This window comes from Paroedura picta, chromosome 16 (assembly GCF_049243985.1).
Source record: "Paroedura picta isolate Pp20150507F chromosome 16, Ppicta_v3.0, whole genome shotgun sequence".
Taxonomy (NCBI): domain Eukaryota; kingdom Metazoa; phylum Chordata; class Lepidosauria; order Squamata; family Gekkonidae; genus Paroedura; species Paroedura picta.
In genome coordinates, this window is record NC_135384.1 from 1,677,111 (window position 1) to 1,704,897 (window position 27,787).

The 27,787-nt window shown below is 58.6% G+C and overlaps 1 protein-coding gene and 2 long non-coding RNA genes across 9 annotated transcripts; 2 read left to right on the forward strand and 1 right to left on the reverse strand.

Moving 5' to 3' along the window:
* Positions 1 to 272: 272 nt before the first annotated feature.
* On the reverse strand, positions 273 to 27,673 carry KCNAB3 (potassium voltage-gated channel subfamily A regulatory beta subunit 3). Of its 6 annotated transcripts, none has more exons than XM_077315739.1 (15): positions 26,027 to 27,673; positions 12,772 to 12,815; positions 12,496 to 12,533; positions 11,287 to 11,426; positions 9,491 to 9,535; positions 9,347 to 9,391; positions 9,002 to 9,045; positions 8,434 to 8,520; positions 7,879 to 7,914; positions 6,095 to 6,180; positions 5,701 to 5,821; positions 5,019 to 5,113; positions 4,421 to 4,541; positions 4,148 to 4,236; positions 273 to 3,096 (listed from the first exon to the last, which is right to left on the reverse strand). In XM_077315739.1, the coding sequence occupies exons 1-15, from the start codon at positions 26,338 to 26,340 to the stop codon at positions 3,007 to 3,009; spliced, it is 1,395 nt and encodes a 464-aa protein (XP_077171854.1). In that variant the 5' UTR covers positions 26,341 to 27,673; the 3' UTR covers positions 273 to 3,006. The 6 variants fall into 6 exon arrangements, with proteins under 6 accessions (XP_077171854.1, XP_077171857.1, XP_077171855.1 ...); XM_077315742.1 differs by lacking the exon at positions 26,027 to 27,673 and adding an exon at positions 21,427 to 21,709; XM_077315740.1 differs by lacking the exon at positions 26,027 to 27,673 and adding an exon at positions 17,003 to 17,449.
* On the forward strand, positions 10,566 to 14,800 carry LOC143826759 (uncharacterized). Of its 2 annotated transcripts, none has more exons than XR_013227123.1 (3): positions 10,566 to 10,689; positions 12,766 to 12,881; positions 14,558 to 14,800. It is a non-coding gene; the product is annotated as an uncharacterized LOC143826759 (long non-coding RNA). The 2 variants fall into 2 exon arrangements; XR_013227122.1 differs by lacking the exon at positions 10,566 to 10,689 and adding an exon at positions 11,716 to 11,951.
* LOC143826760 (uncharacterized) lies at positions 18,917 to 24,016 on the forward strand. Its single transcript, XR_013227124.1, has 3 exons — positions 18,917 to 19,535; positions 23,288 to 23,453; positions 23,789 to 24,016. It is a non-coding gene; the product is annotated as an uncharacterized LOC143826760 (long non-coding RNA).
* Positions 27,674 to 27,787: the final 114 nt, after the last annotated feature.

Below are 27,787 nucleotides of genomic sequence, written 5' to 3' on the forward strand. Positions count from 1 at the left end.
TGGGTTCAGCCTGGGGTTGGCGGCCTCCGGGCGGGACCTGGAGATCGCCCAGAATTAGACCTCAGCTCCAGACAATAGAGAGAAGTTCCTCTGGAGGAAACGGTTGCCCCGATGGCATTACACGCCTCTGAGGTTCCTCTGCTCTGCAAACTCTGCCCGCCCAAATCTCCAGGAATTTCCCACGCTGGGTTGGCGACCCTTGTTCTTAGCCCCGTGGCCGAGACTGGTGGTCAGCTGCCTGGGAAAAAGGAATCACGCACAGGCAGGCCGGATGGATTTGGTCGCTTCATGTATTGTTTATTTCAACATTTCAAACATATTCCAAAAATAAAAGAACGAAAGAAAGAAACGAAAAGTCAAAAGCCAAGTGCCAATTCTACACGTGTCAAGCATCTCCCCCCCCCCCAAGGTGGTCTCTGCAGGGGATGAGGCCTCCAAAGGCCCCCGCCCAGCGCACGAGGGGCCTGCTCTCCCTTCTCAAGGAGCTTTGCTCCAGGGACACCTCAGTGCTCGTGGCCAGTCCAGGGGAGCCGGCTCGCCTAGCAGAACCTGGGCTGTTTCTAAAAACCTCCTTCCCTTGGCTGATGGAGAACAACATTCGGTGGAGCCAAAGGGTGTCTAAGAGCACGGGGAGCGGGAAAAGCCTCTTTGCCTGGGGACAGGACTGGTCTCTTGGCTGAACTGACCAGGAGATCCCTTCCCAGGAGACAGGAGACCTCTCTTCCAAATTGGTGGTCTGTTTTCTTTTTTTGGGGGGGGGGGGGAAGGTCCTTAAAATCCAGTCACCGTGAAAATTACCTTGTCCCTAGGGATGGCTCATGTTGTTTCTGAGCTGTACCTTTAAAGGTACCTGTATCTTTAAAGAGCGGTACCTTTAAAGAGCTGCCTGGCAGGCAGACATTCCACAGGAGCAGTGGTCAGCATCATTTTCTCTCTCCATGGCAGGGAAACCTGCACACACTCCAGTTCTGCCAGGGACAAACTTCTTAAAGGCGACTGGGCGGGGAGACCCTGCCCCCTGACTGTCTTGGGGAGGGGGTGATGGAAGGAAGGAGGGAATGAGCAAGTGACCCCATAAGGACGGCCAGCTGGCCAGGAAAACCAGTGCCAGAGGCCAGCCTTCTTAATAACAGAGCCTCAAGGAGGTGTCATTCCCTCCATGTCCCCGCCTGCCTAGAGCCCCAATTTCGGGCCCTCGATTCCAAACCGCTCCCTCCCACCCCCGTGCCTCAAAGGTGCGACACCTCCTGCAGAGACCCCCACCCCACCCCAGCAGCAGAAGTGCTACTCTAGAATAAACCTCAAAGCAGAATCATTCCCAGCTACATTTTTGCTGCCAGGACAAGGGGCGCCCCCCCCCCCCCGCTCTCCCTGGAAGTGTGGCTGTGCAAAGGACGGGGGCTGGACACCAGGAGCAGGGCCAGGATGCCGAGCCTTCCTCTCTCCCTGCCTTGCCCCACGGTGACCCTTCTATTTGGGTTATTGCTTTAAGAAGAGAATGGCTCTTTCCCTAGAGCAGGGTGGAGGTGTCCTCAGCATGGAAGAACAAAGACGTCAAGGAAGAACCAAGATGGGGGAAGAAGGACGCCCCATCTCCCCTCACTCAGGTGGGGAGACGAGGGGGACCTCAGAGTCCAGGGAGAAAATTAGTGGGAGGCAGCCACGGGGAAGGCAACCAACAGGAGCCAGGAAAGCCCAAAAGTGGACATCCAAACTGGTGTGTGTGTGAGAGAGAGCTGTGAGGTGACCGTTGGGTGCAAATCAAATAGCGACAAAGTCCTTTGTGGACTTCCGGCCCAATTTACAGCAGGGACACGGCTGTCATTTCTCGTGCCTCTTGGTTTCCCTCCTTTTGCCTCTTTCCCCCCTGCAGGAAACGCCTTTGATCCTAACCTTCTCCCTAAAGCTGGCTGGGAAGTGTAGGTGGGGCTGGGCAGGGCACAGATCTCAGGGTCCAACCACTTATAGCAGCTTCCTTTCCAGGTATTTCCCCCCCCCCATTTCTCCTGGGCCCGCCCAGGGCGTTTGGGCAGAAGATCCAAGACGGCAGCCAAACACCCCCCATCAGCATGAGGCCCCCTGGTGTGCAGTCCTGCCAAAATGGACCCCATTTCAGTGGGGCTTGGGGAGGAGAAATTCTCAGCCAGTGGGATCCACAAGATGCCCCATCTGTCCCTCTCCCGCTCGGCTGCTCTCAATGGCACCCAGTATCTTAGCGGCTGCTTTTGCCCGGGTAGCCCCTGCCTTTCTCTCCCTCCTCCCTAGCATCCCAGGCTTATTTTATTGATTGATTTGATTTCTATACCGCCCTTCCATAAGGCTCAGGGCGGTTTACATACAACATCATCATAGGGGATACACAGAACGAGCATGTTCCACCTCTTCCTTCCTTCCTTCCTTCCTCCTTCCTGGGCGTCCATAAAAACACCATGACCCCAACAGACCTGAGATCCAGAGAAAGAACGGAAAGCAAAGAAGCGCATGGAGTACCACAATTCCGTACACGGAACCACAATGCTAACGATGAACCGAGGAAGGCGAATTGTTGCCCTATAAAACCTCAATTGTGTGCTTATTTTCCAACTGCCTCCCCCTTTCCTTTGTTACAGTGTGCCTGCCCCTTTAAAAAACCAGGCGTATCGATATGGAAAGAGAGGCAAAGCGGCTGGTAGTTCCGGCCTTAGGGGGCGGCGGGGCCTCTCCCCCGCCAGCCCCATAGCTCGGTTGCTCATGCCATATAGTTGTATTGTAATCTAAGCAGCTGCCCGGGGGGCAGGGCGGCCCCCAATCCCGCCCCTCCCGCTTTATCCGACATGGAAGTACACGGATATTTGGTTCATGCGCAAAGCGGCCCCCTCCTTGCCCTCCCCACAAAATTAAGAGGCAGCAGCTGGTGGAAGAGCATGTGGAGAGGAGCGGGTTGGCGGGGACAGGAGCCCCACGGAGGAGCACAAGGGATGCAGTCCGTCGGGACAACAGCGTGCACCGTCCCGGGCGCCAGTGTCCCTACGCCCGGGACTCTTTTTTTGTATTGGGTTTGTTACCCAGGAGCGCATCAATTTCCTGGACCACTTGGGGTGTCAGCTGGGTTAGGACCTGTAAAGAGAGACGGGATCCATTAGGAGAAGATGCCCATCTCCGGCCCCCCTTTTCTAAGGACTCAAAACTGTCACGCGCCTCGTTCTTAACAACAAAAGGGCAGCCTCAGCTTGCCTTGCAGCCTTGCGGGGGAAGCAGGAGGCTTAAATGTTCGGCCTCCTCTAGCTTCCTAATAGCACCGAAGGGGTTAAATCTCTTCTTTCTCCCCCGCACGGCACCCGGGCAAACCGAGGCTGCAGAGTCTGCAGATTGTATTTCAGAGATGTGTTGGGCTCCTGCTCTGCATATATTCTGGATGATTCAGTAGCGCAGGGGTAGTCAAACTGCGGCCCTCCAGATGTCCGTGCACTGCAATTCCCAGGAGCCCCTGCCAGCATTCGCTGGCAGGGGCTCCTGGGAATTGTAGTCCACAGACATCTGGAGGGCCGCAGTTTGACTACCCGTGCAGTAGCGGATTTAGAAGTGCAGGAAGTAGTTTTGGGAACAGAGAATTCCTGCCTGGGAAGAAGCAACATGTCAACTTGAATGGTTAAAATGTGTTGAGTCCGTAGATCTGTGTCCACAACATTTCGGAAATCCGGGCAAGGGGGGAGTCAGCAGAATTCATGAAGGAGGGCCTGTTCTTCTCTAATTCGGTTCTCCTTCAGGAAGTGAAACACTTTTGGCAAATGCATCACAAATCTTGCCTGAAGCGTGTGAGATTGGGCACATTGTGATGCACAGTACTGGGGAGAAAAGCAAACCAGAAATTTGGGGCAAGTTCAAGGCAGCAGTGCCAAGTCAGTCCTCCTGTTTCTGCTCTGACTGGGTCCCCCCTGGAGTTTGGGAATCCAGTTTTGGAGCTGATTTGTGGCAGTTCGCCGAGGACTTTCTGTGTGGTTTTCATTAGAGGAAAGCTCAAATCCTTGAGGGGGGGGGTGTTGGGTTTTTTGTTTGTGTGAGTTTGTTTCTTTCTTTCAATGCACAATTGTCCATGTAAAGTCCAGGACCGGCAGTGGGCTATCCCTTGGTCCAGGGCATGGCTGGGACTGCCTGGGGCTCTCCTTACCTGGATGGATCCCAAATTCTCAATGAGTTGATCGGTGCTGGAGACGCCAAGGAGCACAGAGCTGACCCCTTCTGAACGGAGGCACCAGGCTGTGAGGTGGGGGGGGGGGGAGACAGGAAAGGCGTAAGAATCTAAGAACATCAGCCCGGCCGGAGCAGAGCAGGGGCCCCTCCAGCCCAGCATCCCGTCTGGCAAAGGGTCAACAAGAGGGCAGGTGGGGCTGAGGCCCTTCCCTCCTGCCCTCCCCAGTGCCGCGTCCCGCTTCCTCCTCACCGATGGCCAGCTGTGCCACCGTGCAGCCAAGGCGCTCGGCAATGGGGTGCAGCTCCTTCACTTTGGCTTGCTGCTTCTTCCCGTCTTCGCTTTGCAGCTTCTCCTTCAGCCACTGGTACCCCTGGGGGAGGAGAGGGGAGGGGAAGAAGAGAGCCGGACTGGAAGCGTCTCCCCCCTCGACTGGGACAGGGGCATCCACAGAGCTCAGTTCTGGACAGAAGCTTCTGTGGGCTGCCTGGAGCCAGGCAAAATATGCCCTCCCCCCCCCACTGCTGGATGCATTTGGGACTTCCTACAATCCGCAGTGGGGTTGGGCGTTTAGGGGACGAAAGAGTGACAAGGAATGTAGAAGAAGATGAAGAATTGGTTCTTATACCCCACTTTTCACTGCCCAAAGGAGTCTCCCCAAGCAGCTTCCAATTGCCTTCCCTTTCCTCTCCCCACAACAGACACTTTTTAAAAAAAGTGGGCAGTGCCAGTATAACAGAGGGCTCATTATGGCCTGCCTTCGTTCATTAATTCAAATGGAAGGGAACGCTCCGGAGAATGACCCCCCTCCCAGATTCTCTGGGGTCACCGCACCTGTCCAGGACCGTACCTTCATGGCTGCCCGGCAGTTCTCAGGCACCCGGTCCTCGTATTTCCCCGTGATGAGTCCGCAGGCCAGCGGGGACCACGTGATGGCCCCCACCCCTAGCAGAGCAAACAAGCAAGGTGAGGAGGAGGAGGGAAGGGGGAGCTCCCCTCTCTTCCTGCTCCTGCCCCAAGACTCACTGGGACACTGCCCACAGACCCTCCTTGCCCATGGCTCCGCCTGGTCCACACTGTGCCCCCCCCCGACTTTGCCTACGCACAGATGGCTCTCCATCAATTCCTGTGAAACAGAACCACCCCCCAGGTCCCCCTGAACCTCCTTCCCTCTCCTCTGATCCATCTTGGCTCCTGGATCAGGGATCCCCAACCGGGGCCCGTGGGCACCACAGCAGGAAGGGCTGGGTCTGTGATGGGCCGTGCATCCTGTCCAACAGAGCTTCTGCTTGGAATGCCAAAGAGCTCTCGTTCGAGGTGTACGCAGCCCTGCTTTCTGAGGTTTCGCAGCTGGCTCCGCCTCCTGCGGCAGCCATCTAGTCATCGAGCTCGCCGCCCCATTCCAAAGGCGGCTGCAGGCTCCAAAGGGCTGAGGGTCCCCGCCTTCGATTCAGCCTGCAGGTCCCTTTGCCCTCCGTATCCCCCCAACCCCCTGCATGGCCAAGGCTCCGGCTCGTGGCGTCCCCACCTACCGATCTTGTGGTACAGCTCCGGGAGCTGAGTCTCCACCTTGTCCCGCTGGAACATGTGATATTCGGCTTGTTCGCAGACCGGGGGGATCAGGTTGAACTGCCGTGCCACCGAGTAGGCCTCCTGCGTGGGGGGGGGGGGAGCCGGTCAGGGGATGTTTCCTGGCAGCTGGATCCCGCATGCAGAGAAAGGAAGTGGCCTGCGGTCCCAGAGAGGCACGTTTGGCGATGCTCCCTGAGGTTCAAACCTCCCTGCCGGTGGGACACCAGCCGAGGAGCTGTCCTTCCGACCGCTGTCTTATTTGCAGGGGGTTTTAAAGACGCCAGAGAGCACACAAGCTCTGGGGTGGGGGATTCCTGGAGAGCGCAGGATTTGGGGATACAGGCAGGTGTTTACCATAATCTCCATGGCACTCCAGCGAGAGGTCCCCCAGTACATGGCCATCCCCTGGTTGATCACGTAGGTCATGGCCCGGACGATCTCTGAGGGGCAGAAAGGAGAGGTGAGACGGGGATTTGCCGGGATTTCCCCCACCCGCCCGGCCCGGCCTTCCTCTCTTGTGTAAAGATCGGCACCCCTTCGCCTTCCAGCCCCAGTCCCAGCGGCCACCTCTGATAGCTCAGCTGGGGGTCTGGAGCTGGAAGGTTTGGGGCTGGGGGGAGGGCTCAGAAAGGAACGGTCCCACGGAATTCACCCTCCCACGGAGCCAACTTCGTCCAGGGAACTGATCTCTGATGTCTAGAGGGTGGCAACACTATCAGCACCCCACCCACAGGACTGCACTTCTGCTAACGTTTGCGCTGTGCAGAGAGCCCTTCCAGGACTTTCCCCTGAAAACTATATAAATTTCTGCCTTGGATGTGCCGTTGAATTTCCACTTTCAGACGTTTTGATTCAAGACAGATAAATTGGTGGCCAGGATTTTTTTCCAGAGTTAAAAGGTCCAGATTGTTTGGCCTCCTTCCTGACCCTCTAATTTACATCACGCCCCCCCCCCACCCTCCGCCCTGCTGCCTTTATCATGAAGATCATCACCAGCCGGTCTCTGCAGCTCGAGCGGCCGTTGGAGGGGCCAGAGGCAGGCCGGGCTGGTGCTTCCCGGTCAGTTGTCCACCCCAAGAGTCACACGGTCGGCATGTGCTGACGACAAAATCACACCCACTGACAGTTTCACACCCACCTCCCCACTTGTGTCCTTGTGGGGTGGGGGTCTGCAGGGGACGGAAGGGCCGCCCTCTCCCTTAGGGGCAAGAACAGTTCTGCACGAGGGGAAACTATGGGATGGGTTAGGAGGATCCGGAGTGCGGGGCCATGGACTGGGGGGGACGGTTGGGGGGTTCAAAGACAGCACGGGGTGCCGGGGCTGGGGGGGGGGCACACATACCTCTCAAGTGGTTACTCGGAGCCCGTTTTAAGACTAAGAACTGTTCTTCAACTCACTGTGCACAGCTAACATAGATTCAGCCTGGTCTGAATCTACAGGACAGCTTGGGACCGAGGGGACGAGCCTTCGAGAGCCCAAGCACCCTTTGCCAGGCATGGCCCAGACCCCCAATTGCTTCTACGCATGAAAACCTGGTTGGTCCCCCAAGGAGCTGCGCAGGACTTGAATCCAGCACCTCAGGAGGCCTTCTCTCAGGCGCTGTGCAGCTCGCCAGCCCAAAAGCTCCTTTCTGTACACGGCACCTCCAAACGCCTCCTTCCTGCCCTTAAGTAGCAAAGCCTAATTTCCAAATTCTGGCTCTGCACCCTCTGCTGGGATTGCAGATTCCACACCGAGAAGCCCGAGCACCCGCAGACACCACAGGAGTCACCAAGGGGCGATGCTGGGAGTCCCCAGGCCAAACTACAGTTGCCAATTCCAGGAAGGGAGATTCCTGGAGATTTGGGGGTGGATGGAAGTCAGAAAGGTATAAAGCTGTCGAGGCCCCCCCACCCGAGCAGCTGTTTTCGCCCAGGAAACTTCTCCTCTGTCGCCTGGAAATCAGCTGCAATTCCAGGAGGTCTCCAGGCCCCTCCCTGCGCTCACTTCCCTTCCAGCATCCTAACTGGGTCCTGCCCTCCAGTGAAGGGGCTTGAGAGGTATGGGGGGAGGGTCAGGATTCTCAGGCATAGGATTTGGGGTCTACCAGGAGGAGGGTTTGTGGGTTTGTCTGGAGTGGGGGGGGGTCTTGCAGTACCTTCCAGCAAGAGCAATCGGAAGTTCGGGTCACACTCTGCAGGGGGGAAGGAGAGAACCGGTGAGAACCAGCCCAGCGGCCGGAGAGCCGGACTCCTCGCTTCGGCCCTGGGCAAGGCAGGCTCCCTCCGGGCCACAACCCCCCCCCCCAGGCCTGAACCCAGCAGGGACCGTGGCCTTCCTGGCAGGACTGCTGTGCAAAGGTGACAACAAGTCCAAGCGGGATACGCAGGAGAGGAAAGAGAGGGATCTTCCCTGTTGTCGGTGCCTTGAGCTTGGTCTAGTAGGACGGTGGCTCATTGGAGTCTTAAATAAATATTGATGGGGGTGTGGGGGGGGGAAACCCCTGAGTCATGGCAGTGGGGGGTGTGTGTGTGTCATTCGGAAGGGGGGCAGGGGCCTAAAGGCGCTTGGGGACGGGGCTTTCTACAAAGACCTGGGAGGGCTTGCTGTGTTTCCATCCCCCAGCTGGACGAGGGAAGTGGGGGGGGGGGGTGTTCTGCAGAGCTTCCTGAGGCTCTTCGTGTGTGTATTGGGGGGGGGGGGGTCCACTCACCTTCCATGGGGCTGTTGGCGTCCATCCGGTTCGCAAACACAATGTCCACATATTCCAACTGCAGCCGCTGCAAAGACCCTTTGAGCCCTAAGAGACCAGGGAGAGGGAAACATTGGCGAGAGCACCCCCAAAAGGACGGGGAGGCAGGCAGCCCCCCCCTCTAGTTTCATGGCTCCAAACCCCCCCCCCAGGCCCTCCAGCGGCTGAGAGGAAAGGAAATCCCACTTCCCTTCAACTGGCAGTTCCCTCTACGTCCTCCGTGTGAGACCTGGAGATCTCCTGGAACCACCCCTGGTCTCCAGTGGACAGAGATTAGCTCCTTGGAGAAAATGGCTGCTAAAACATCCCAGTGAAGCCCTTCCCCTCTCCACCCCCCACCCCCCATGCCAGGTGTTTCCCAGGTGTTTCCCAGCCCCTCTCCATTTCCTCAACCTCCCCACGTCAGCCCTTCCTGGTCCCCCCACAGATCATTCCCCTTGCCCCCCACGCAGGATCTCCTGCACCCTGGCCACTGCCCCCCTCTTCTAGATTCTGCTCCCCCCCCTCCAGCCTTTGCCCCCCACCTTACCCTCAATTATATGTTTCCGGGATAAGCCCCTCTCGGTCTCAGCCCTTTTGAGGGGGAAACAAAGACAAAAAACAGGAGGGGGGATTCAGAGCCTGCCCTCTCCCTCTGAAACTCCCTCCGGTCTTGAAGACCCCTTGAGGCTCGAATAGTCCCAAAATTGCCTCCCCCACCTGTGCCTTCCCCTCCCTTGGCTTCCCCCCCAAATCCAGCCCCCTTGGCCTGGAGCCATGCTGCTCTCCTTCCCAACATGCAAAATCTGAGTCTGTACCCCCCCACACAAATGACCTCAGCCCCCCCCCCGTCCCCCCCCCCCAGCTGGCACCCTGAGGGGTCTATTCCACTTACTGGCCTCCCCAGTAGACCTTTGTGGTGACGACGTAGCTGGAACGCCTGGGGCAGGTGAGAGAGAAAAGCTTAATGGGGGGAGGGGGGTTTGGGGATGAGTCAAGACTGGGGGGGGGTCTTCATGCTGGGGTGGGGGCTGTTTACCTCCATCCTTTGCTCTTCAGGATGTTCCCCAGGGTTTTTTCTGCTCTGGAAGGAAGAAGGAGAAAGACAGCAGGAAAAAATAAAAATAACACGGGGCGGAACGCTCCGATGGATTTCTCCGGTTACTAAAATCGAAGCTGCCGTTCTGCCTCCAGCCCAACCCATTAGAGGGACCGATGAGGACACAAAACGGACGCCGGGGTCCTCAGAGAGCCTCCCTGGGCCTTTCCAGACCTTTGGCCTTCTGCCAAATCGGGCAGGAAAACACACACACACCCCAGACCCCTTTCCCAGGCATCACGCAAAGTGTCCCTGAGCAGGCAGGCAGTCTTTGGGTGGGAGCGTTCTCCCTCCAGCCTGCAGGCCGCAAGGCATCGGGCAGGGGCCAAGTGCCCACCTGGGGCTTCTGCCCAACTGACGGGGGGGGGGGCTTGGGCTTGCTTGCTTCTGCGGTGACTTCTTCCTCGTTTCCCCTGTGGGATTAAAAAGGGGCCCTCCCTGACCAGACCTTCCCACAGTATCCTGCCAAGCTCCCTTGGCTGCAAGGAAGCGGAGACCCCCCCAGCTCCACCTTCCTGCTTTAAAAGGAATTCCAGATGCCGCCTGGCCGCCTGCGTCTGCCCTCTCTGGGCTGTTCAGAGCCCCCGCCCCCCCCATCGCCCGCCATCGCCTCGGGACGGACCACATGCCTCCTGCTTACTCCTTCCTTCCTTCCTTCCTTCCAGCTACCCCCAAATCCGGCCTGACAGAATCGTGTCACAGAGTTTTAGTTCTGACTCCGGAAAGTCCTGCGACAGCTCTTTTGCCTACAAAGTGTCCAGCAGGCAGAAATAACACGGGGCGGGCGGGGGAATGTTGAGGACGGAGAGAAGACGGAGAGGGACCCACATGTCCCCCCCCCCCCACAGCTGCCCATTCCAGACTGGGAAGTCCCTGGAGAAACCGTGGGTGGGCAGGATTTGAGGTGGGGGATAATGCCAGAGGGTGGCAGTGGCCAAGCTCTGGCTCTCTAGATGTCCACGGACTACAGTTACCATGAGGCCCTGCCAGTTTGGCCACCCCCGCCATAGGGGTAGCCGTTTCCTCCGGAGGAACGGGTCTCTGTAGCGGGAGATGGGTTGTAATTCCTGAAGACCCTCAGGCCCTACCAGGAGGTTGGCAATGCTAGATGGGGAGCCAAGAGGAACATCCTTGTACAGGTATGCTTGTGCATGTGTGTGTGTGTGGGGGGGGGGGAGTTGATCTTGGGTCAGGTGGCAGGACTGACTGTGAGCCAAGGGACAGACTCCAGAGGGCTCACTGATGGAAGAAAGCAAAAAGAGAGACCCTGAGCATGTGCAGAGTACCTTTATTGCTGACCTCTGATGATGGTGGGTTTCACAGAACCATAGAGTTGGAAGGGACCTCCGGGGTCATCTAGTCCAACCCCCTGCACAATGCAGGAGCTCACAACTACCTGCCCGCCCACTCACTATCTGCCCAAGTTCATAAAATCAGCATTTCAGGCTTAGACTCTCTCTTTTAAGCAATCGGCCCCTGAGAGCGGAGCGCCGGTGGGTAAAATGCAGAGAAGGCCTAGGAGGGGCTGAGACGGAGGGATGCCCAGCCCCATTCAGTCAGGAACAAAAGTAACGACCACCTATGGCTATTGTCCTCCCTCCTCCCTGATGCCTTCTGTATTTCCTGGCCTAAGAGGCAGAAATTCATAGGGTGCAGCTCCACCTGTTGAATTTCTCCCTTCTCTGGAATTATTACAGGCACAGAAGACCTGCCAGAGAGGCAGTGGGTGTCCTTACAGTTGCCCTCGGGTTCTGTGCCCACTTCTCGGAAGTTGAGGCTGTAATAGCCGGACGTACTTGCCAGACGCGTACACTTCGGCCGTGTCAAAGAGGTTGACCCCGTTCTCGTAGGCAACCGTGAGCACGTTCTCCGCCATCTAGAAGGGGGGGGGGAGGAGGAGAGAGAGGGCGTCACCAGTTTAATTCCTGCCTGTCTGGTTGCTGATAAAGGCTTGGGAACGGATGGGGCCCGTAGGGAGCTTGGCTGGCCTTTCTTCTGGATTCTGTTCTGCCTTGGAAACATTCACCTGGGCGGTTGCTGACTTTGGGCTGGGAAAATCCTGACAATTCGGGGTGGACCCTAGGGGGGGGGGGATGGGGTGGCAGGGAAGGGGTCTCAGCCCTAATTCCACCCTCCTTTCCCCCAGGGGATCTGATCCATACAGTTTGGAAATCAACTCTAATTCTTGGAGATGTCCAGGTCCCGTCTGGAGGTTGGCAACGAAACGTTCAAAGGGTCTAGCCAACTCAAGATCACGGTGGGTGTTTAAACTTGTTCACCTGACTGTGAGATACCCTCATGGAATTCTGGGAATTGTAGGCTCCTGGGATGAGGTCGAAGAGTCACTAAGCAACAATGGCCTGCAAAGGTCTACAATTTCCCAAATTCCTAGAGTGCTCAGGTAAGCACACAGGTATGTCTGGGTGGAGAGAGACACAAAACTCAGGACATGGAAATATGCAGTGCAGGAATGCCCAGAGTGGGAGCAGGATAGGATTTCCCCCTCCCCCATTTATATACATTTTCATTGATAATTGACAGAATTTGATTTCATTCATACTCTGCCTCTCTCCTCAATGGGAACCCAAAAGAGGTTTTCTCCTCCTCCCGTTTATCCTTACAACTGCCCTGTGAGGTAGGCCAGGCTGAGGTGATCTGGCTGGCCGAAGGTCACCCAGTAAGATTCCGTGGGGGAACACAACCCCGGCCTTACCCAGATCTGAGTCTGACCCTCTAACTCAGGGGTAGTCAAACTGCGGCCCTCCAGATGTCCATGGACTACAATTCCCAGGAGACCTTGCCAGCATTCGCTGGCGAATGCTGGCAAGGGCTCCTGGGAATTGTAGTCCATGGACATCTGGAGGGCCGCAGTTTGACTACCCCTGCTCTAACTGCTGCTCCATGCGGGCCTCTCAGACCAACCGCTGCCCGGAAGCCAAGCTCACCTCATCGGAGATCTGTGATCCAAACGTCACCCAAGTACCTGCAGAGGGACATGAAGATGGTGAGAGGGGAGCACAAAGATCTTCCCCCTGGGACAACGTCCCTCGCACACAGAGCGAGGGAACCAACCTCAGGCCCCCAGTTAAAGCAATGATAGGCTGGCTGGTCAAGAGTGTCTCTGAGCATGGCCAAACACCCACCCCACGCTGCCTCCCAAGGGCCACTGGCTCTCTCTCCCCGGCACCTCTCCCCACAACCCTCTTCTCCCCCAGACTTACCGAGCCCGAGGCAGGAAACACGGAGACCCGACTTGCCCAGGTTCCTGCAGGGGAGAGAAAGAAAACGGCGATGAAGGCCAGTCCTTGCCTGCAACCTCTGCACTGCACAGGTAATGGGTAGGGGGAGGAAGGAGGGGCAGGAGGGGATGGAGGGATGAGGGGTCGGGGGGCCCCCCAAGAGCTGCCCCACCGGTCCCAGATTAGGAGGCCTCGGAAAGCAGTTTCCTGGGTCTGCAAAGCCGCCCAGAGACTCCCACAACTGAGCAGGGAAGGGCCCCAGGTTTCCCCCCACAGCTCTTGAGCATGCCACATGAAATGTGCTTGGGGGGAATGACCCTGCCTGCACCGGTTTAAGGTGCCGCTCTGCGGGTGGAGCCAAGGTGGGGCAGGAGCCACGACCCCCGGGTCCTTTCTCTGTGGCTGCTCCTGTCCCCACAGTTCCCAGGGGGTGTCGGGATTCCCCTTCTGGCTCACCCCCTGTGTCGGAGGGTCACTGCGTGGCTCCTCTCGCGGCTCCATTAGTGAGCTGAGCCACCCCCGGGAGCCATAACGCGATAAAAATAGAGCCAAACCGCGGGCTTGGAAACGGGGTCAGCTCACTGACGGCTGGAAGACAATGGGTGGAGGACGGGACAGGGCCGCAGGGAGCTCGCCGGTCCCTCCCCCTCCCGATTTGCGCACCAAAAGAACAAGAGCGCAAACAGCAGCCGGATCGAAGGAGTAGATTGCAGGAACAAATTGGGCATGCCTGGGAACCCCACCCCACCCCACCAAACTGCTTCTGAAACTATTCCCGGTCTCAGTCCTGATACATGTTAATGAGCAGTGCCGCTGAGCATGTGCAGAGTGCTTTTTTTAGCTCCACTAAAGATCCAGGTCTTGACCTAGATGGCCCAGGTTAGCCTCATCTTGTCAGATCTCGACAGCTCTGCAGGGTCGGCCTTGGGAGACCCCCGAGGATGTCCAGGGTTGCTTTGCAGGGAGGCAGGCCGTGGCAGGACCCCTCTCTGTGCCTCTTGCCCTGCAAACCCCACGGGGTTTCCATGAATCAGCCACCACTTGATGTCCCTTCCCACCCCCACCTGCCCATCCGCACTCCCCGGGGAACAAGATAAGGGACGGATCTCAGGCTTGGACCGTGAGCCCCCAAACATCTTTTAATTTAACAAATTAAATCCGGCTGTATTCGCTAAGCCCTCGGAAATCCAGGCCAGGCCTCGGCTATACCAGCGCCTGCCCCCTCCCTCCCCTCTTCCCTCGGCCTGGCGGTCCCCTCGGGACACGGAGACAACGAGAGTTTGGGGGACGTGCCAACCCTGCACCTGCCAGGTAGGGGTCCTAGCAGGCCAGTGAAGCAGCGGTCGCTCTCCTTGCTGCTCCCCCTCGGCATCCGTTAAAGGCATAAGAGCCCCGGTGCTAAAAAGGAGTTGGCAACCGTGATGTTCATATTCCTGCGTGTATTTGTGAAAAGCTACAAATTAGAGGCCGTTGCACCCACTGCGTTCTCTTCTCCCGCCCCCCAACTCCCCCAGCCTGGACAGAGATAATATCGCAGTCCCCTAAATGCCAGATGCTGTTGCTACAGGCTGCACCTTGACCTCATAATTAAACCATAAGGGATCTGCGGATAACAAGACCGGAGCAGGGGCCAGAAATATAATCCGTGCAGCAGCCCCCCCCTCCCCCCCCAACCATGCTCCGGCGGGTCAGAATAATTTCACCCACAGACTTCACCGAAGAAGGATCTCTCTCTCCCTGCCCCCTCCCCTCTCTCTTTCCCATCCAGGGCCAACTACTTCTTGTGGGGAACCTGCCCCGGGAGGACGGGAGCCCTGGGCATCTCGAGTAAGCCAGCCCAGCGACATGCAGATCAACCCGGGGAAAGCCTCCCGGTTCCAGAGGTCCCCTCAGGAGTCCTGGCCAGCCCTGGTCCTGGGACTCATTTCCAGAAAGAAATCGGGGGTAGGGAGGGAGGGGGCGACACAACTAGTGATTTCTTCACAACATCCCTGAGCCTGTCGCCAAATCCAAACTGGGTGCATTTTAATCGCCACGAATTTGTACGAGTCAGAAACGCACACACTGGGTAAAGAACGTTATTGTTGAATTAAGCTCCTAATAAAGTACCTTCCTGAAATAAGTAAACTCCCTCCCATTTATTCCTTGGGGCTCTCCGCTGTGTCCACGGCCAAATGGTCATCATTTTCTGTGGGGTCACTTATGGGTGCCAAAATTCCAGCAAAGCCCACGCAGGCCTGGAGCAGCAGTGGGGGGGGGGGGGGGCAGAAGTCGCCTGGTAAGATGCTGTGACTTGGTTTGGTGGGGAACCTGCTACCACAACAGCATTAGCTTTCCTGTTCTAAAGACAAGTTCATGAAACTGCCTTGCAGCCACAGAATCATAGAGTTGGAAGGGACCTCCAGGGTCATCTAGTCCAACCCCCTTAAACTGCGTCGGGCTCTGGGGCTGTTGGTCAGTTTGGTTTGCTTTGACTGGCTTATGGTTTATGGGTTTGACTCCACAGATTCGGGGATGGCTGAGGGGCAGGGCATCTGCTCAATGTGCAAAAAGGTTCCGTCCCCGGCATCTCCACATAAAAGGCCCAGGTAGGAGGCAAAGGGGAAGTAGCCCAGAATTGCCCACCAGAACTGTATTTTGGAGGGGTTGCTAGGAATTCTTTCTTGGGGTATGTGATGGCATCTTGCAATGGAGCCCATGCCATTTGTGTTTCTCCCCCCCCCCCCGCTCCCTCCAGGCTGCCCCTGCCCTCACTGCATCCCCCCAATTCCACACCCCCCCCCCCCCAGTTTAAGGACCATCCTTTTAATCCAGCGTCGTGGTTCAGGCAGCCTCTTTGGCTGCGGCCCAGGGGAACCTGAGCCGGGAGGCAGCAATTATGGGATCTGCGAGGCGGTCTGGAGGGGGGCCAGGCCCAGCAAACAACCTGACTCGTGCCCTGGAGTCCTGGCTGTCGTCCCAGGTGGCCTCGATCCAACCCCCCCCCCCCCAGCAAGAGGCCTGGGCCGGAGAGCTCGGGAGTCCTGGTTTCTCATCCCCTTGATGCTGGGCCCCCTCCCCCTCCCCCTCCCGCTCCAAGAGTCCTGGCCGGGCTGCCTCGATTCCCAGCTCCCCAGCAGCCCACCAGGCCCCTCCAGCTGAGGGCATTTCCACCCCAGGGGCCTAAGTGGGCCTGCTAGGGGACCTCAGAAGTGACCCCGGGCGAGAGAATGCACTTCCCTCCCTCTTCTGCAGAGTGATCAGCACAGACAAGGAGTGTGGAGCCAGATTTTGAAAGCCTCCCCCTCACCCCCCCCCCAAGACATGCACAGGTTCTCTATTGCTTGATCGATATGCCCACCCCGTCCCCCGGCCACCTTCCCCTTTCAGAAGTCCCGACTCTGACTCTGGGCAAGCAGAAGGATCTTTCTGCGCAAAATGCACCATCGTCCTGCGGACTTTGCTGCCAGGCGATGGGGGGGGGGGGGCGGATTTGACAAGAAATGGTTTATGAAGGAAGGAGCGGAGCCTCCATCTCCCAAGGCAATGTATCTCCAAATAACATTGTCTGGGGGCAGACAGCTGTCCTCTTCCTGGGAAACAGGATGCACCCTAGAGAACCACGGGGCCAGTCTGGCAACCCCCCCCCCCCCGTCCCTGCCAGGAAGGCAGGAGGCCTCCAGATTCACCCCCTTTCCTTGCTACACCCCATGAGACCCACACGCCCTCTGGCCCCCTCTGCCCCCCTCTGGCACTCAGCGGCTGTTCCCTGGTCTCTCCCTCCGCATCTTCCTTGTGAGCAAAGGTCAGCAAATAACTGACCTGCCTTTAATTAAAATGCTCCAGAGGAAGTTGGAGGATTAAATGGGGAGGCAGAGGCAACAAGAGAGTTGTTTGTGGGGCTGCCTTCACTGTCTGGGGGCCTTCTTGTGTGACAACCTTCCCGCACTCCCCCCCCCCAAGAGACCCCCTGGAGGACTGAGCTGACCAGGGGGGGGTCTCCTGGGGCAGCCCCCCTCCCCCTTAATCAGAACTCACATTCCTTCCCACTCCGGCTTATTTGGGGGGGGGGGGAGTCAGGAAGCCCCCACCCCCCAAATCTCCCCCCCCCCACCAGCACGGCCTCCCATCAGGTTTTGGGGCAGGCCTCCCATCGGAATGGACCCCCCCGCTGTTTGTTTGCACTTGCCCCCCCCCAGCCCACGCGGGACCCGGACCTGGCCGCCCCCCGTACCTGTAGTTCATGCCGGTGGCGCGGCCGGTGGACTCGCGCAGCACGAAGGCGATGTGGGGCAGGTTCTGGCCGGGGGCGCGGGGCCCGAGGGCGAGGCGGCTGGCCTTGCCGGGGGGCTGGTAGGCGCCGTTGCCCGCCCCCCCCGGGCCCTGGCCGCGGCCCCCCCCGCCGCCGCCGCCGCACAGCCGGTCATCGCTGCTGCGGCTCCGCAGGTTCTGCTCCGTGCACGCGATCGACACCTGCATGGCTCCCGGCGAGGCGGGCGGGAGGGCGGGCGGGAGCGGGCGGGAGGAGGGGAAGGGAGGGGGGCGTGCGGGCCAGCCGGGCTCCTGCAGCCGGTCGCCCGCCGGTCGGTCGGCTCAGCCGGGCCTCATTTGCATGCCAGGCCCCGCCCCCCCGCGCTCGCAGGGATGCTCCGCAGGGATGCAGGCGAGGATGCAGCCGCGGATGGACCGCCCCCGCCCGCAGGGGGAGGGGGGAGGGAGGGGGAGGGGCCCGGCGGACGGCGGGGGGGGGAGGACGGCGGCGGCGGCGACGACGACAGCTGCGGGCAGCTCTTAGAGGGGGCACGTGGTCCCCCCCTCCCACCCCCAGCCTGTTTTCGGCCGGCTCCGGATAATCCTCCCCAGCAGAAGGAGGCCAAGCCCGGAGCCCTCCGAAGGGGCAGGGGAGGGGGGAGAGGGGAGGGGGGAGGGGGGAGGGGGGCACTGAGCTGAGGACATCAGGGCGGGGGGGGGGAGGCGCTCTCTGCTGGTTCTGGCTGGACTGGGCTAGTTGGGTCTCCCCGTCTGAATCACAGCAACGGGGCAGCCTAAATTTATTTTATCGATTTGTCTTGCATAGTGCAGGGGGTTGACTAGATGCCCCAGGAGATCCCTTTTAGACCCTCACCTCTCCCCCGCCCCTGCAGGGAGCTCCGAGATGGTGCACATAATCCTCTTCGCCTCCCTTTTATCCTCCCAACAACCCTGTGAGGTCGGCTAGGCTGGAAGCGCTTGACGAGCCCAAGGTCACCCAGCAAACTTCCCGAGCAAAGTAAGAATTCGAATCCAGGACTCCCGAGCCTGGTCTGATTCCATCACCATTCCATGAGGTGGCTTTCCCCCAAAAAAGAAAGATGCCACACAGGGAGCTGCTCCCTACAAGATCAACATTTCTTTCCTCAAAAGCAGGAGAGGCCATTCTGAAATGGATCAGGACACGGCCGACTGAGTCCGCAGGCACACAATCAGGGCGTGAGGAAGGCAGCCCTCAGAATGTCACACCCTCCACACCACACAACAACACTGCCAACCCCCCCCCCCTTTGCCTGTCCCTCATCAGGCTCAGTCTGAAAATGCACCTCACAGCTGAAATGTGCCTTTTGCAATACCAAGCAAGAAGCCCCTTCCAAATTAGACAGGTAGAGCTCAACAGGTCGAGCTGAAGAAAGCTGCACCTGTTGAATTTCCACCTGTAATGAAAGTATTATTAGCCTTGACAACAACAAAAAAGAAGCAAAGCAACAGCATTACACCTCATTGTACATCCTGGAAGTCAGAGAGGCGAGAGGCCGGGCGTTTAGCTACGGAGAGAGCCAGCTTGGTACAGGGGCTAAGAGGGGCAGCCTCTACCCTGGGGACCGGGGTTTGGTTCCCCCTCCTCCTCCCCCTCGGGCCAGTCCCAGGGCTCCCAGAAATCCCTCAGCCCCACCTTCCTCCCAAGGGGACTACTGAGGGGAGAGCCCCAGGGGGCTCCAAGGCAAGACAGGGGGGGTTGCTCTTGGGGGTCTTCTGTCCAACAACCCAGGGGGGCCGCCCCTGCTTAGGTCCTGAGAGCTGAAAAAGATGGAGCCATCCTGCAGACCCTCTGCCCAAGGAGGAGGGAAGACGTCAGCAAACAAACAGGTGTAATTTACTCTGTTAGCAAATGGAGTCTCAGGGGGTACGATTTGGGACGCTGAGAGCCAGTGTGGAGTCATGGTTAAGAGCCGGGTTTGGTTCTCTGACCCCCCACATGCAGCCTGCTGGGTGACCATGGGCTAGCTACAGTCCTGATAACGATGTTCTCACAGAGCAGTTCTCTCAGAGCTCTCTCGGCCCCACCTACCTCACAGGGTGCCGGCTGTGGGGAGAGGAAGGGGAGGAGAGTGTAAGAGGCTTTGAGACTCCTTTGGGCAATGAAAATCAGGGCATAAAAACCGATTCTTCTCCTTTTTCTTCTTTGCCACAGACCTTCCCTAGGCTAAGCTGTATGAACAGACCTTCCCGAACCTGAAGCACAGCGGGTGGGCAGCAAGAGTGACCCTGGCAGGACGCCTGGCAGAGAGGCCCATGCCCACAGAGCTGCCGGGCCCACAGCATCCTGCCAACCCAGCCTCTGGGTCCTGCTTCACACGGGCAGCAGGAGATGCCTCTGCATCCAGCTCCCCTGCCCTGTGAGACAAGGGGTGGCAACCCAAGAGGAGGGGCCTTTTTGGCCATGGCCCCCCCCCCCCCCCGGCCTCTGGACCGCTCTCCTCTTGCCGGCTTCCACCAGCGGGTTCTTAGCATTGGTACGTGTTTTCACTCTGCTTTTAAATCGTTTTAATGATGCGCTTGTTGGTCGGTTTTAATGAATTTTAAGATGTGATTTTATTACGGATGCTGTGTTCTCTTGGCCACCTTAGAAGGGCAGAAATGCAGGGGGGGGGGAGAATCTAAAATTAAAAAATATGCCCTGGCATGCCTAGCAGGCTTGCTGGCGCGGGAAGGGAAACATTGCAGCCAAACCACACACCCTCCTCCAGAAGGGGAGGCGTACAGCATGCAGGAAGTGTCCGGTTCCCAACCTCCAGGCGGTGGCTGGAGAGCACCTGGGGCTGCAAGTGATCTCCAAGTGGCCAAGACCAGTTCCCCTGGAGGAGACGGGCGTTTTGGAAGGTTGCCTGTCAGGCATTATGCCCCAGATTCCACCCCACCCCCAAATCTGCAGGAACTCCCAACGGGGGGGGTGGGGGGGTGGGTGGGGGGGCATTCCTGAGGGCCAGTGGGAGGCTGGGAGCTCTTCTGGCTGGTTTTATGATCAAGAGCTTTGTGATTGTTTTGTAATTCAATGGCATTAAAAAGAAAAGTCTTTTGTGTATTTTATTGCCTGGAGCAGAGAAATACATCCATACCTGGAGCCTGATGTGGGGGTGGGGCACTCTAAATGAGGGGTGGCCAAGGGGTGTCTCTCCAGATTTCCATGGACTACAATTCCCATGAGCCCAGTGCTGGCAGGGGCACATGGGAATGGTAGTCCACGGGCATCTGGCGGGACACCGTCTGGCCACCCCTGCTCTAAATGGACATGCAGAAACCAGGCGCCTTATCACCCTGAACCAGGAGTTCCTCTGTGCAGCCGGTGGCTATTCCAAAATAAGACAGGGAGCAGCAAAGGGGGGGGGGGACAAAGGAGGGGGGGCTGTCTTCTGCTCCAAAGAAACAATTGCCTTTGTGGAAGGATTCTGGGTCACTCCTGTCTTTCCACCAGCAGGACAGAGGCCGGGATCTGCTCAGGAAGACCTGCTCTGGAAACTTTACACTGGAGAGTTTGAATTGAACCTTCAGCAGCAATTGGAGTTGCCAACCTCCAGGTGGTGCCTGCTGCAGAGCCCCCCCCCCCCCGGCCATCCAGTCCCCCTTCCCACCCACCCACCGGCCCCAGGTTTCCTCAAGCGGCTGCCTGGGAGACAGACCTGGGTGGGCCCTCTCTAGGAGACCGGACGGGGGACAGGCGATCCAGGCCTTGCATGGCAGAGGAGGCTCCCCCTTTGTGCTCCTTGGAAAGCTGCTTTGGCAAAGGGACCCAACAAGGAAAATGGCTCATGTGGCCCCAAATCTTGCCCTTGGAAGGAGCCCCCCCCATTCCCTCCTGGCACAGCTGCCCATCCTGGGTCTGTCTTCCGATGGAGGCTGCTCCCACGGGACAAGAGGCAGGAGAAGGCAATTGGGGACGGTCAAAAGCAGTGTTGGCCTTTGGGGAAAGTGGGAGGGAGTGCCGAATCACCCTAAGGACAGCTCCTCCGGTTACGCAGCTAAAATCCTGACACTGGCCGAGACTTGGGACGTGACCCCCAGGCAGGAATCTGCCCCCCAAGTCCCTTCCCTGCCCCAGGGCTGCCAGCCTCCAGCCTCCTGGAGATCTCCAAGAATCACACCCCATCTCCAGCCTACGTAGCTCCATCCCCCCAGGAGAAAATGGCTCCTGTGGAAGGAAGGGGGACTCTCTGTCATCCTGTCCTGCTGTGAGGCCTGCTCAAACCCCCAATAATCTCCAGGAATTTCCCAAGCAGAGCTGGCACCCCCGCGTCCTGCCCGAATGCAACAGATAAACCACCCTTTCCCTAGAGGTGGGTGTGGGGGGCTCACCCCCTCTCCCCCCCCTGCCGTTCTGGCTCCCGCTGGGGCTTCCCTGCTGGTTACCTGTATCTCATACAAGGGCTGGGGACGGTGAGGATCCCATGGCTGGTCAGGAACTCCTCCAGGCCACTTTGGGGGCTGTGGCTCGGGGGCTGCGGCTCGGGGGCTGACCTCTTTCTCTTCAAGCTCTCCCTCCCGGCTCGCAGGGGGCCCCGCCGCAAGGGGGTCCCGAAAGCGTCGGTGCCGTGCAGCTTGTAAGGGAACATGGCCAGCGTGCGCTCCCAGGCGCAAGACCGAGGCAGGAGGGGAAAAGATGGCGGTCGCGGAGGGGAGGGGAGGGGGCGGCGGGGGCAAAGCGACACCCCCTCCCTGGAACGGCCGGCCGCCTTTGTATCTACCCAGTGAAGTGGACGGGAAAAGATTGCGTGTGTGCGCAGTTGTGTATGTGCATGCACACATCAGTTCTAATTTGTCCAGATGCAAGGTGTCGGCTGAGGAGGCCGGGGGGGAGGGGGGTGAGGAGCCGGGCGGGGTGGGAGGGGAGGGGGCTCGGAGCATGGCTCTCTGTGTCCAGGCCTTCCTCGCTCTCTGGAGTCACCTGGGGAGTGATGCCCGGGATCTCCCTGCTGCTATGGCTCTTTGGGAGAGAGATCGGGGGTCTGTGCACTGGCCTGGAGACCCCGACCAGATTTACGGGGGGTGACGCTCGTGCAGGGAGCATCTAGGACCGCCAAGGAGGTTGGGAAACCAGCAGAGGTCTGCAAGCGTCAGCTCCCAGTGGTGCTTAGAGGGCTGGCTTAAGGGCTGGGGAGTCCAGGTTCGAATTCCCGCTCTGCCGGGGTGGCCTGCTGGATGACCTTGGCCTAGCCACCCACTCTCAGCCTCCCCTACCTCGCAGGGTTGTTCGGAGGGCAATCACAGAGGAGGACGGTATGAGCTGCTTTGGGTCCCCACTGGGGAGAAAGAAAGGTTTTCAGTGAAGTAAATCGATAAAACCCTGGTTTATTACAAAAGGTGGTGGAGAAAGGCAGACGACTAGTCAGATTTGCAAAACAGAGTAACAGGCTCTTCTTCTGCAGGAGCTCTCAGGCATTCCTCCTAGTCCAGCTGCCCTTTTAAGCCCTGGGGCCCGAGAACCTTGGAGAGGCCAAGATGTAGACCCAGGACTCTCTGCACAGGGCCTATTCTTGGTCAGGAGGACCCTGGGCAGTACAGCCACCAGCCTCCAGAAGCCCTGGCCATTGCCCCACCTCAGGGTCTGCGGAGGCCGGCCCTGACTCTCCATGCCAAAAAGGCATCCTGCCTCTGAGCTACGGCCCTGCCCTGACCTCCAGCCCACGAGGGTCACTTTCTAGGCAGAGCCCCCCCCCCACCAGCCTCTATCTTCACTTGGCCGCTGCAGGGCCTCTCCTGCTGCCCCTCTCACCTGCTCTGCATGTCTTGTGCTTTAACTCACCAGCCGCCTTGGAGGCGAAAGCTGAGCCCTAGGCCGGTGGGGTTTTCGGGCCATAAGGGAAGGCAAGGCCGGGACGTACCCCAGGACGGAGGGGAGGCTGGCCGCTTGCGAGGAAGGAGCTAGCTTTTGGCACCACGTAAGGCCCACACTGAAGGGTCTGCAGAGCTATTTGGAAACAAAGCAAGTATTACAAATGAGATCCTGTCAGCCGAAGGGGTGGTGCCACCGAGAGGAGTTGTTGACCTTAGGACCTTTGACTAGCTGGGGAAGTGGCCTCCCACCAGACCCCCGTCGTTGCTTTATTCGTGGGCTGGAGGAGGCCATGAGGATCCGGAGTGCCCGACCCGTTGGGTCTGCAAGGCAAGGGGTGGACCAGGGAGCTTCTGTGTAGCTACCCGGGGCTTCCTCCGTGCTCTCCCATAAGGATCCACCCTCCTTCTCTCCCCTTCTTGAATTGTGGGCCTGGAGATGCCAACAGGAACTACCACGGACTGCGAGGAGGACCAATCCACCTGCCCTGGACCAAACTAAGCCCACCTGCTCTCTTGGGGCAACAGTCTGCACATGAAGCCTCTCAGACCTTGGTCACAGATTGCGTGTGCAAACGATGGATTCGAAAAACCGATCCTGCTTGGTAAGGCTGAAGGGAGCGGCCGCAGAAGGAGGCCGGGGAGGAGAGAGATGGGACAGAACCAAAGACACGAGTGGAGAGGGTGACTGAGGAGGGTTTTCAAGGGGAGAACCGTTCAGGGGTGGTCTGCCGCTGCCTGCAACCCTGGATTTCCTTGGTGCCAACCAGGGCTGGCCTTGCTTAGCGTCCCAGAGCTGACGTGATTTGCCCAGACAGAGCGGGTGTTATTTGAATGGCAGGGCTTACCCGGCAGTTTTCTACTCCTGTTGTTGAAATGTGTATGAAAGATCAGACGTATGTTTGATAGGCAAAACTTGGGATTGTTTTTTGTGTTTCAGGGCACGGCCGGCCCCGCTCACAGCTACCTGGAAGAGGGGGACAGAGGTGAGCTCTTTTAGGTCTCTTTTCCTCATCGCGTTAAAGGGCAACCTGGCAGAGGCCCTCCGGAAGTGCAGCCAACACAACACCAGGCCACGAGAAAGTGGAATCCTGACCGACCTTGGGGCATCCAAACCCTCCAGGATAAAAAGCCAAAATGCCTTGTGGGCCCAGGGTTTCCACAAATAAATAAATATACTAAATAAATTAATAATAAAATGCTACAGGGAAGAGGATGGGGGGGGGCAGACTGGGAGCAACCCCCCACCCCCCAGCTCAGATTCCAAAAATACAGAGGAGGGGCTTCCGACTCAGTAGCAAAGGCATAAAGGGAAGACAAACATTAACGGCTCCCCAGTGGGGTAGTCCAGAGCGCCGCCCCCAATCTGTGCTGAGCCTCCCGCTCCCTGATTGAACGCCTCCTCTGCCCGGACTCCCAAAGGGTGCCGCTGCCATCCAGACGCCCTCCTGACCCGCCTTGGAAGACGCAAAGCAGACGTGGGCCTGAAACCGGAGGCAGGCCGTGTGCGGTTCCAATTTTCTTCCTTCCTTCCGAAAGCAGGCTCTGCACGAGACCTCGAGAGGCGGGAGAGCGGAAAGCAACTGCTTGGTTGGGTGCGGGGAGCCCAAACGCATGGCTGTCGGGGAGGAAAAAGAGGCCGGCGTGCGGCCCTGCATTGCAGCAAAACTGCAGCGCTGCAAGGGAAGAGGCAGCCGGCTCCTTCTTGCGCGGACCCCGGCTGCTGTAAGGAAGGCGCCCGAGTCAGCCCCCAGCAGGCTCCCCCAGGCATCCCCAGCAGGCACCTTTCCCAGTCCTACCGGCCAAGGTCCATCTGACCCACAAACAGGAACCGGCCGCCATCAAACCCAAGGTGGGGCCTCCCCAGGCTCAGCTTCCGGACCACGGCTGGTGAAGATGCGCACCTGCACACTCACCTCTTTGAGGCCCTTCTCCCCTCCACCTGTCCCCCAGGTGAGATCTGATGAGACTGGCTTATGCTACGGCACCTCCCCTGCCCGGAAATGGCTTACTGGTTCTAAAATCACAACATAGCCGCTGCACACACACACACACAAGACAAAAACCCAGCAAACAAATCCCAACAGAAAAAGGCAATCTCAATGCCAGTGAAGAGCCGCTCCAGAGCAAAGGGCAGGCTGAGCCAGGCACCTGAGCACGAGTGACAGCACCAGAGCCAGGGTGTCACCACCCAAAAGGCCCTGTTGCTGGTAGCCAACCGCTGACCTCAGAAAGCAGAGAGCCAGGGCCCGGGGCCCCCGAGGATGAACACGGCTCCGGGGCTGGTTCACACGGAAGCCTTGCTACCACACCTTGACCCGGCCCACTGAGAGCTCTCCTTCCAGCCTTCCCCTGGACTGAAGAAGCAGATCCATCGTCTGCCGATTCAACGACTCAAAAATAATCTTAGGAGAATATTGGTACCAGAATATGATTTGGTGTCTCCCTTAACTGGAGTCTCATCTTCTCCTGAGGGGGCCCAAGGAGTTGGTTCTCCTATGCTGCTTTTCTGTACCCGAAGGAATTTCAAAGAGGCTTACAGTCGCCTTCCCTTTCCTCTCCCCACAACAGACACCCTGTGAGGTTGGTGGGGCTGAGAGAGCCCTGATATTCCTGCTCGGTCAGAACAGCTTTCTCAGTGCCGTGGCGAGCCCAAGGTCACCCAGCTGGCTGCATGTGGGGGAGTGCAGAATCGAACCCGGCATGCCAGATTAGAAGCCCGATACCCCCACCCCTGCCCTCTACCCCCCATCTGGCCCTATTGGCATCTGGCCCTTCCTGTTGGGGCACCACAATGCCTCGGCGTACGTCAAGAATTCCCAGGGCAGAAGGAAGCATCAGACAAACGGCTGTATGTTTTTACCATTTTAAATGTGAGCGATGGTTGCAAACCGCCCCGAAGGGCCCTCTGGAAACTGAACCGTAAACAAACAAACAAAGCTTTTCTAACGTATCAGAGGCTAGAGAAGCTTGAGTAGGGCAGGGGGAAAGGGAACCCCGGAGAGAAGACCGAGAATGAGGACTGGTCTGAAAGCCCTTCCCGCTCACCCCACGGAAAACCTCTCCCCGGGGCTCCAGGCAGTCTCTGAACACACATCCCAGCCACGGTGAGGGCTAGAAGCTTGAAACGGAGATTCCCTCCCTGGTCCCCACCCCCCTTGCCCGCACCACCTGGTACCTGTACACCATGCCCCTGCGGCCGCTCTCCAGCTCCTCGGCAGCGATCCCCGCCTCCAACAGGTAGCTCTCCAGCCGCCGCCTCTCCAGGAGCTGCCTCGCCGCCTCCAGCACCTGCGCGGGGGTCAGAGACCCTTCTCGCCCCGCTGGGGCCCCCTGCGAGACCTGGCTGCGCCTCCGGACGCTCTCCCCCCGCACCAGCTTGTTCTTCTTGGGCAGCCCGTACAGCTCATCCACGCTGTACTTGCTGGCCGGCCCTCCGGCACCCCCTCGGCCCACTGGGGCAGGACCACCCCGGGAAGAACTGGCAAACATGATGCCCGCTGGGGAGGGGGATTGCCGGGGCCCTGCCGGAGATGCCCGCAGCACCTGCTGCACCAGAGCCGAGGACAGCAGCTTAGCCGCAGCCACGGCGTTTAATGCCTGGAGAGTCCTTCCCCATTCCCCTCCCTCCCCCCGCCCGCTGGGGAGAGAACATGTGGGGGATTTACAGGGCTGGCAGCTGGTGAAGTATGGCCTCCAGGCCGGCCTTCACCCGGACCCTCTTCCTCGCCTGCTGTCCCTCTGGACGATGGCGTGGGCCTTCCCCACCGGCATCGCCTTCTGCTCCGGCTTGCAACCAAGTCCCCAGAAGACCGTTTCAGAGGGGACTCAAGCAGGCCCACAGGAGAAGGGCTAGAGCCCCACAGCTCTGCAGAGGCTGATGGAATGGTCAGGAGGGCGAACTTTTGAAGGACAAAGCTCCTTTGCCAGGTCTGGCGCTGGGTTTCAGAAGTTCGCCGCCCCTGAAGGTGGGCATTTGTTTTATTTCCTGTGGCTAGTAACCCTGGACAGATCGCTCCTCTGTGGGACTATTTAACCCCCCCCAAAGCCATCTACGCCTGTGGACGTGGTTTCCGCAATTTTATCCCTTGCTGATTCAAGAGGTTTCCTTTGGCCTGTCCTGGATCTACTGCCCATCAGGTCCTGAAGAGGAGAGGAAGAGCCCAGGAGCGCCTTCAAGAGCCGCAGGATGCCTGGTGGGGGAGGAGATCTCGGGAGTCACGGCTCCAGCCGCCAGAGGATCTTCGGTTTGTCTGAGGAAGTGGGCCGTGACTCGCGGAAGCCCCTCCCCTGCCACCAATTTTGCTAAGTCTTTAAGCTGCTCCTGGACTTGGGCTTATGAGGAAGGGAGGAAAGGATCCCTTCCTTGAGGCAGGCCAGAGCAAACCGCCTCCGGACATCCCTGGCCTTGGAAACCCTCCGGGGCCAGCTGGAGTCAGTTGGGACTTGAAGGCACTTCCGGCCGGATCTCCCCTCCCCGTGCTGTGGATAATTTTATAAACCTCTGCTGTGCCCCTTCCTCAGTTGTCTGTTTTCCAAGGAGCAAAGTCCAAGTCTCTCAGCCTGGGTAGCTCAGGTCAGCCCAATCCCATCAGCTGCAAGCAGAGCTGACCCTGGCTCATGTTTGGATTGGAGACCACCAAAGACTGGGGTGGCAGCTCCTCCAGGGGACACGCGAGGAGACAGGAGGCAGGAGACAGCCAACCACCTCCGAAAGGCCCTTGCCGGGCTGCCAGACAGTCCTCCTGGCTACACGACACACGAGACGATGGCTAAACGGACTTTCCTCCTAGGAGAGGTGCTCTGCCCACCCTGGCTGGACCTCTTCGGCACACTCTCAAGCTCTGCAGTGTCCTTTTTGAGCCACAAATGCCCACAAGCAAGATCTATACGAGGGCCATAGGAGCCAAGCTCACCCCTACATTACGAAGTCTCAACC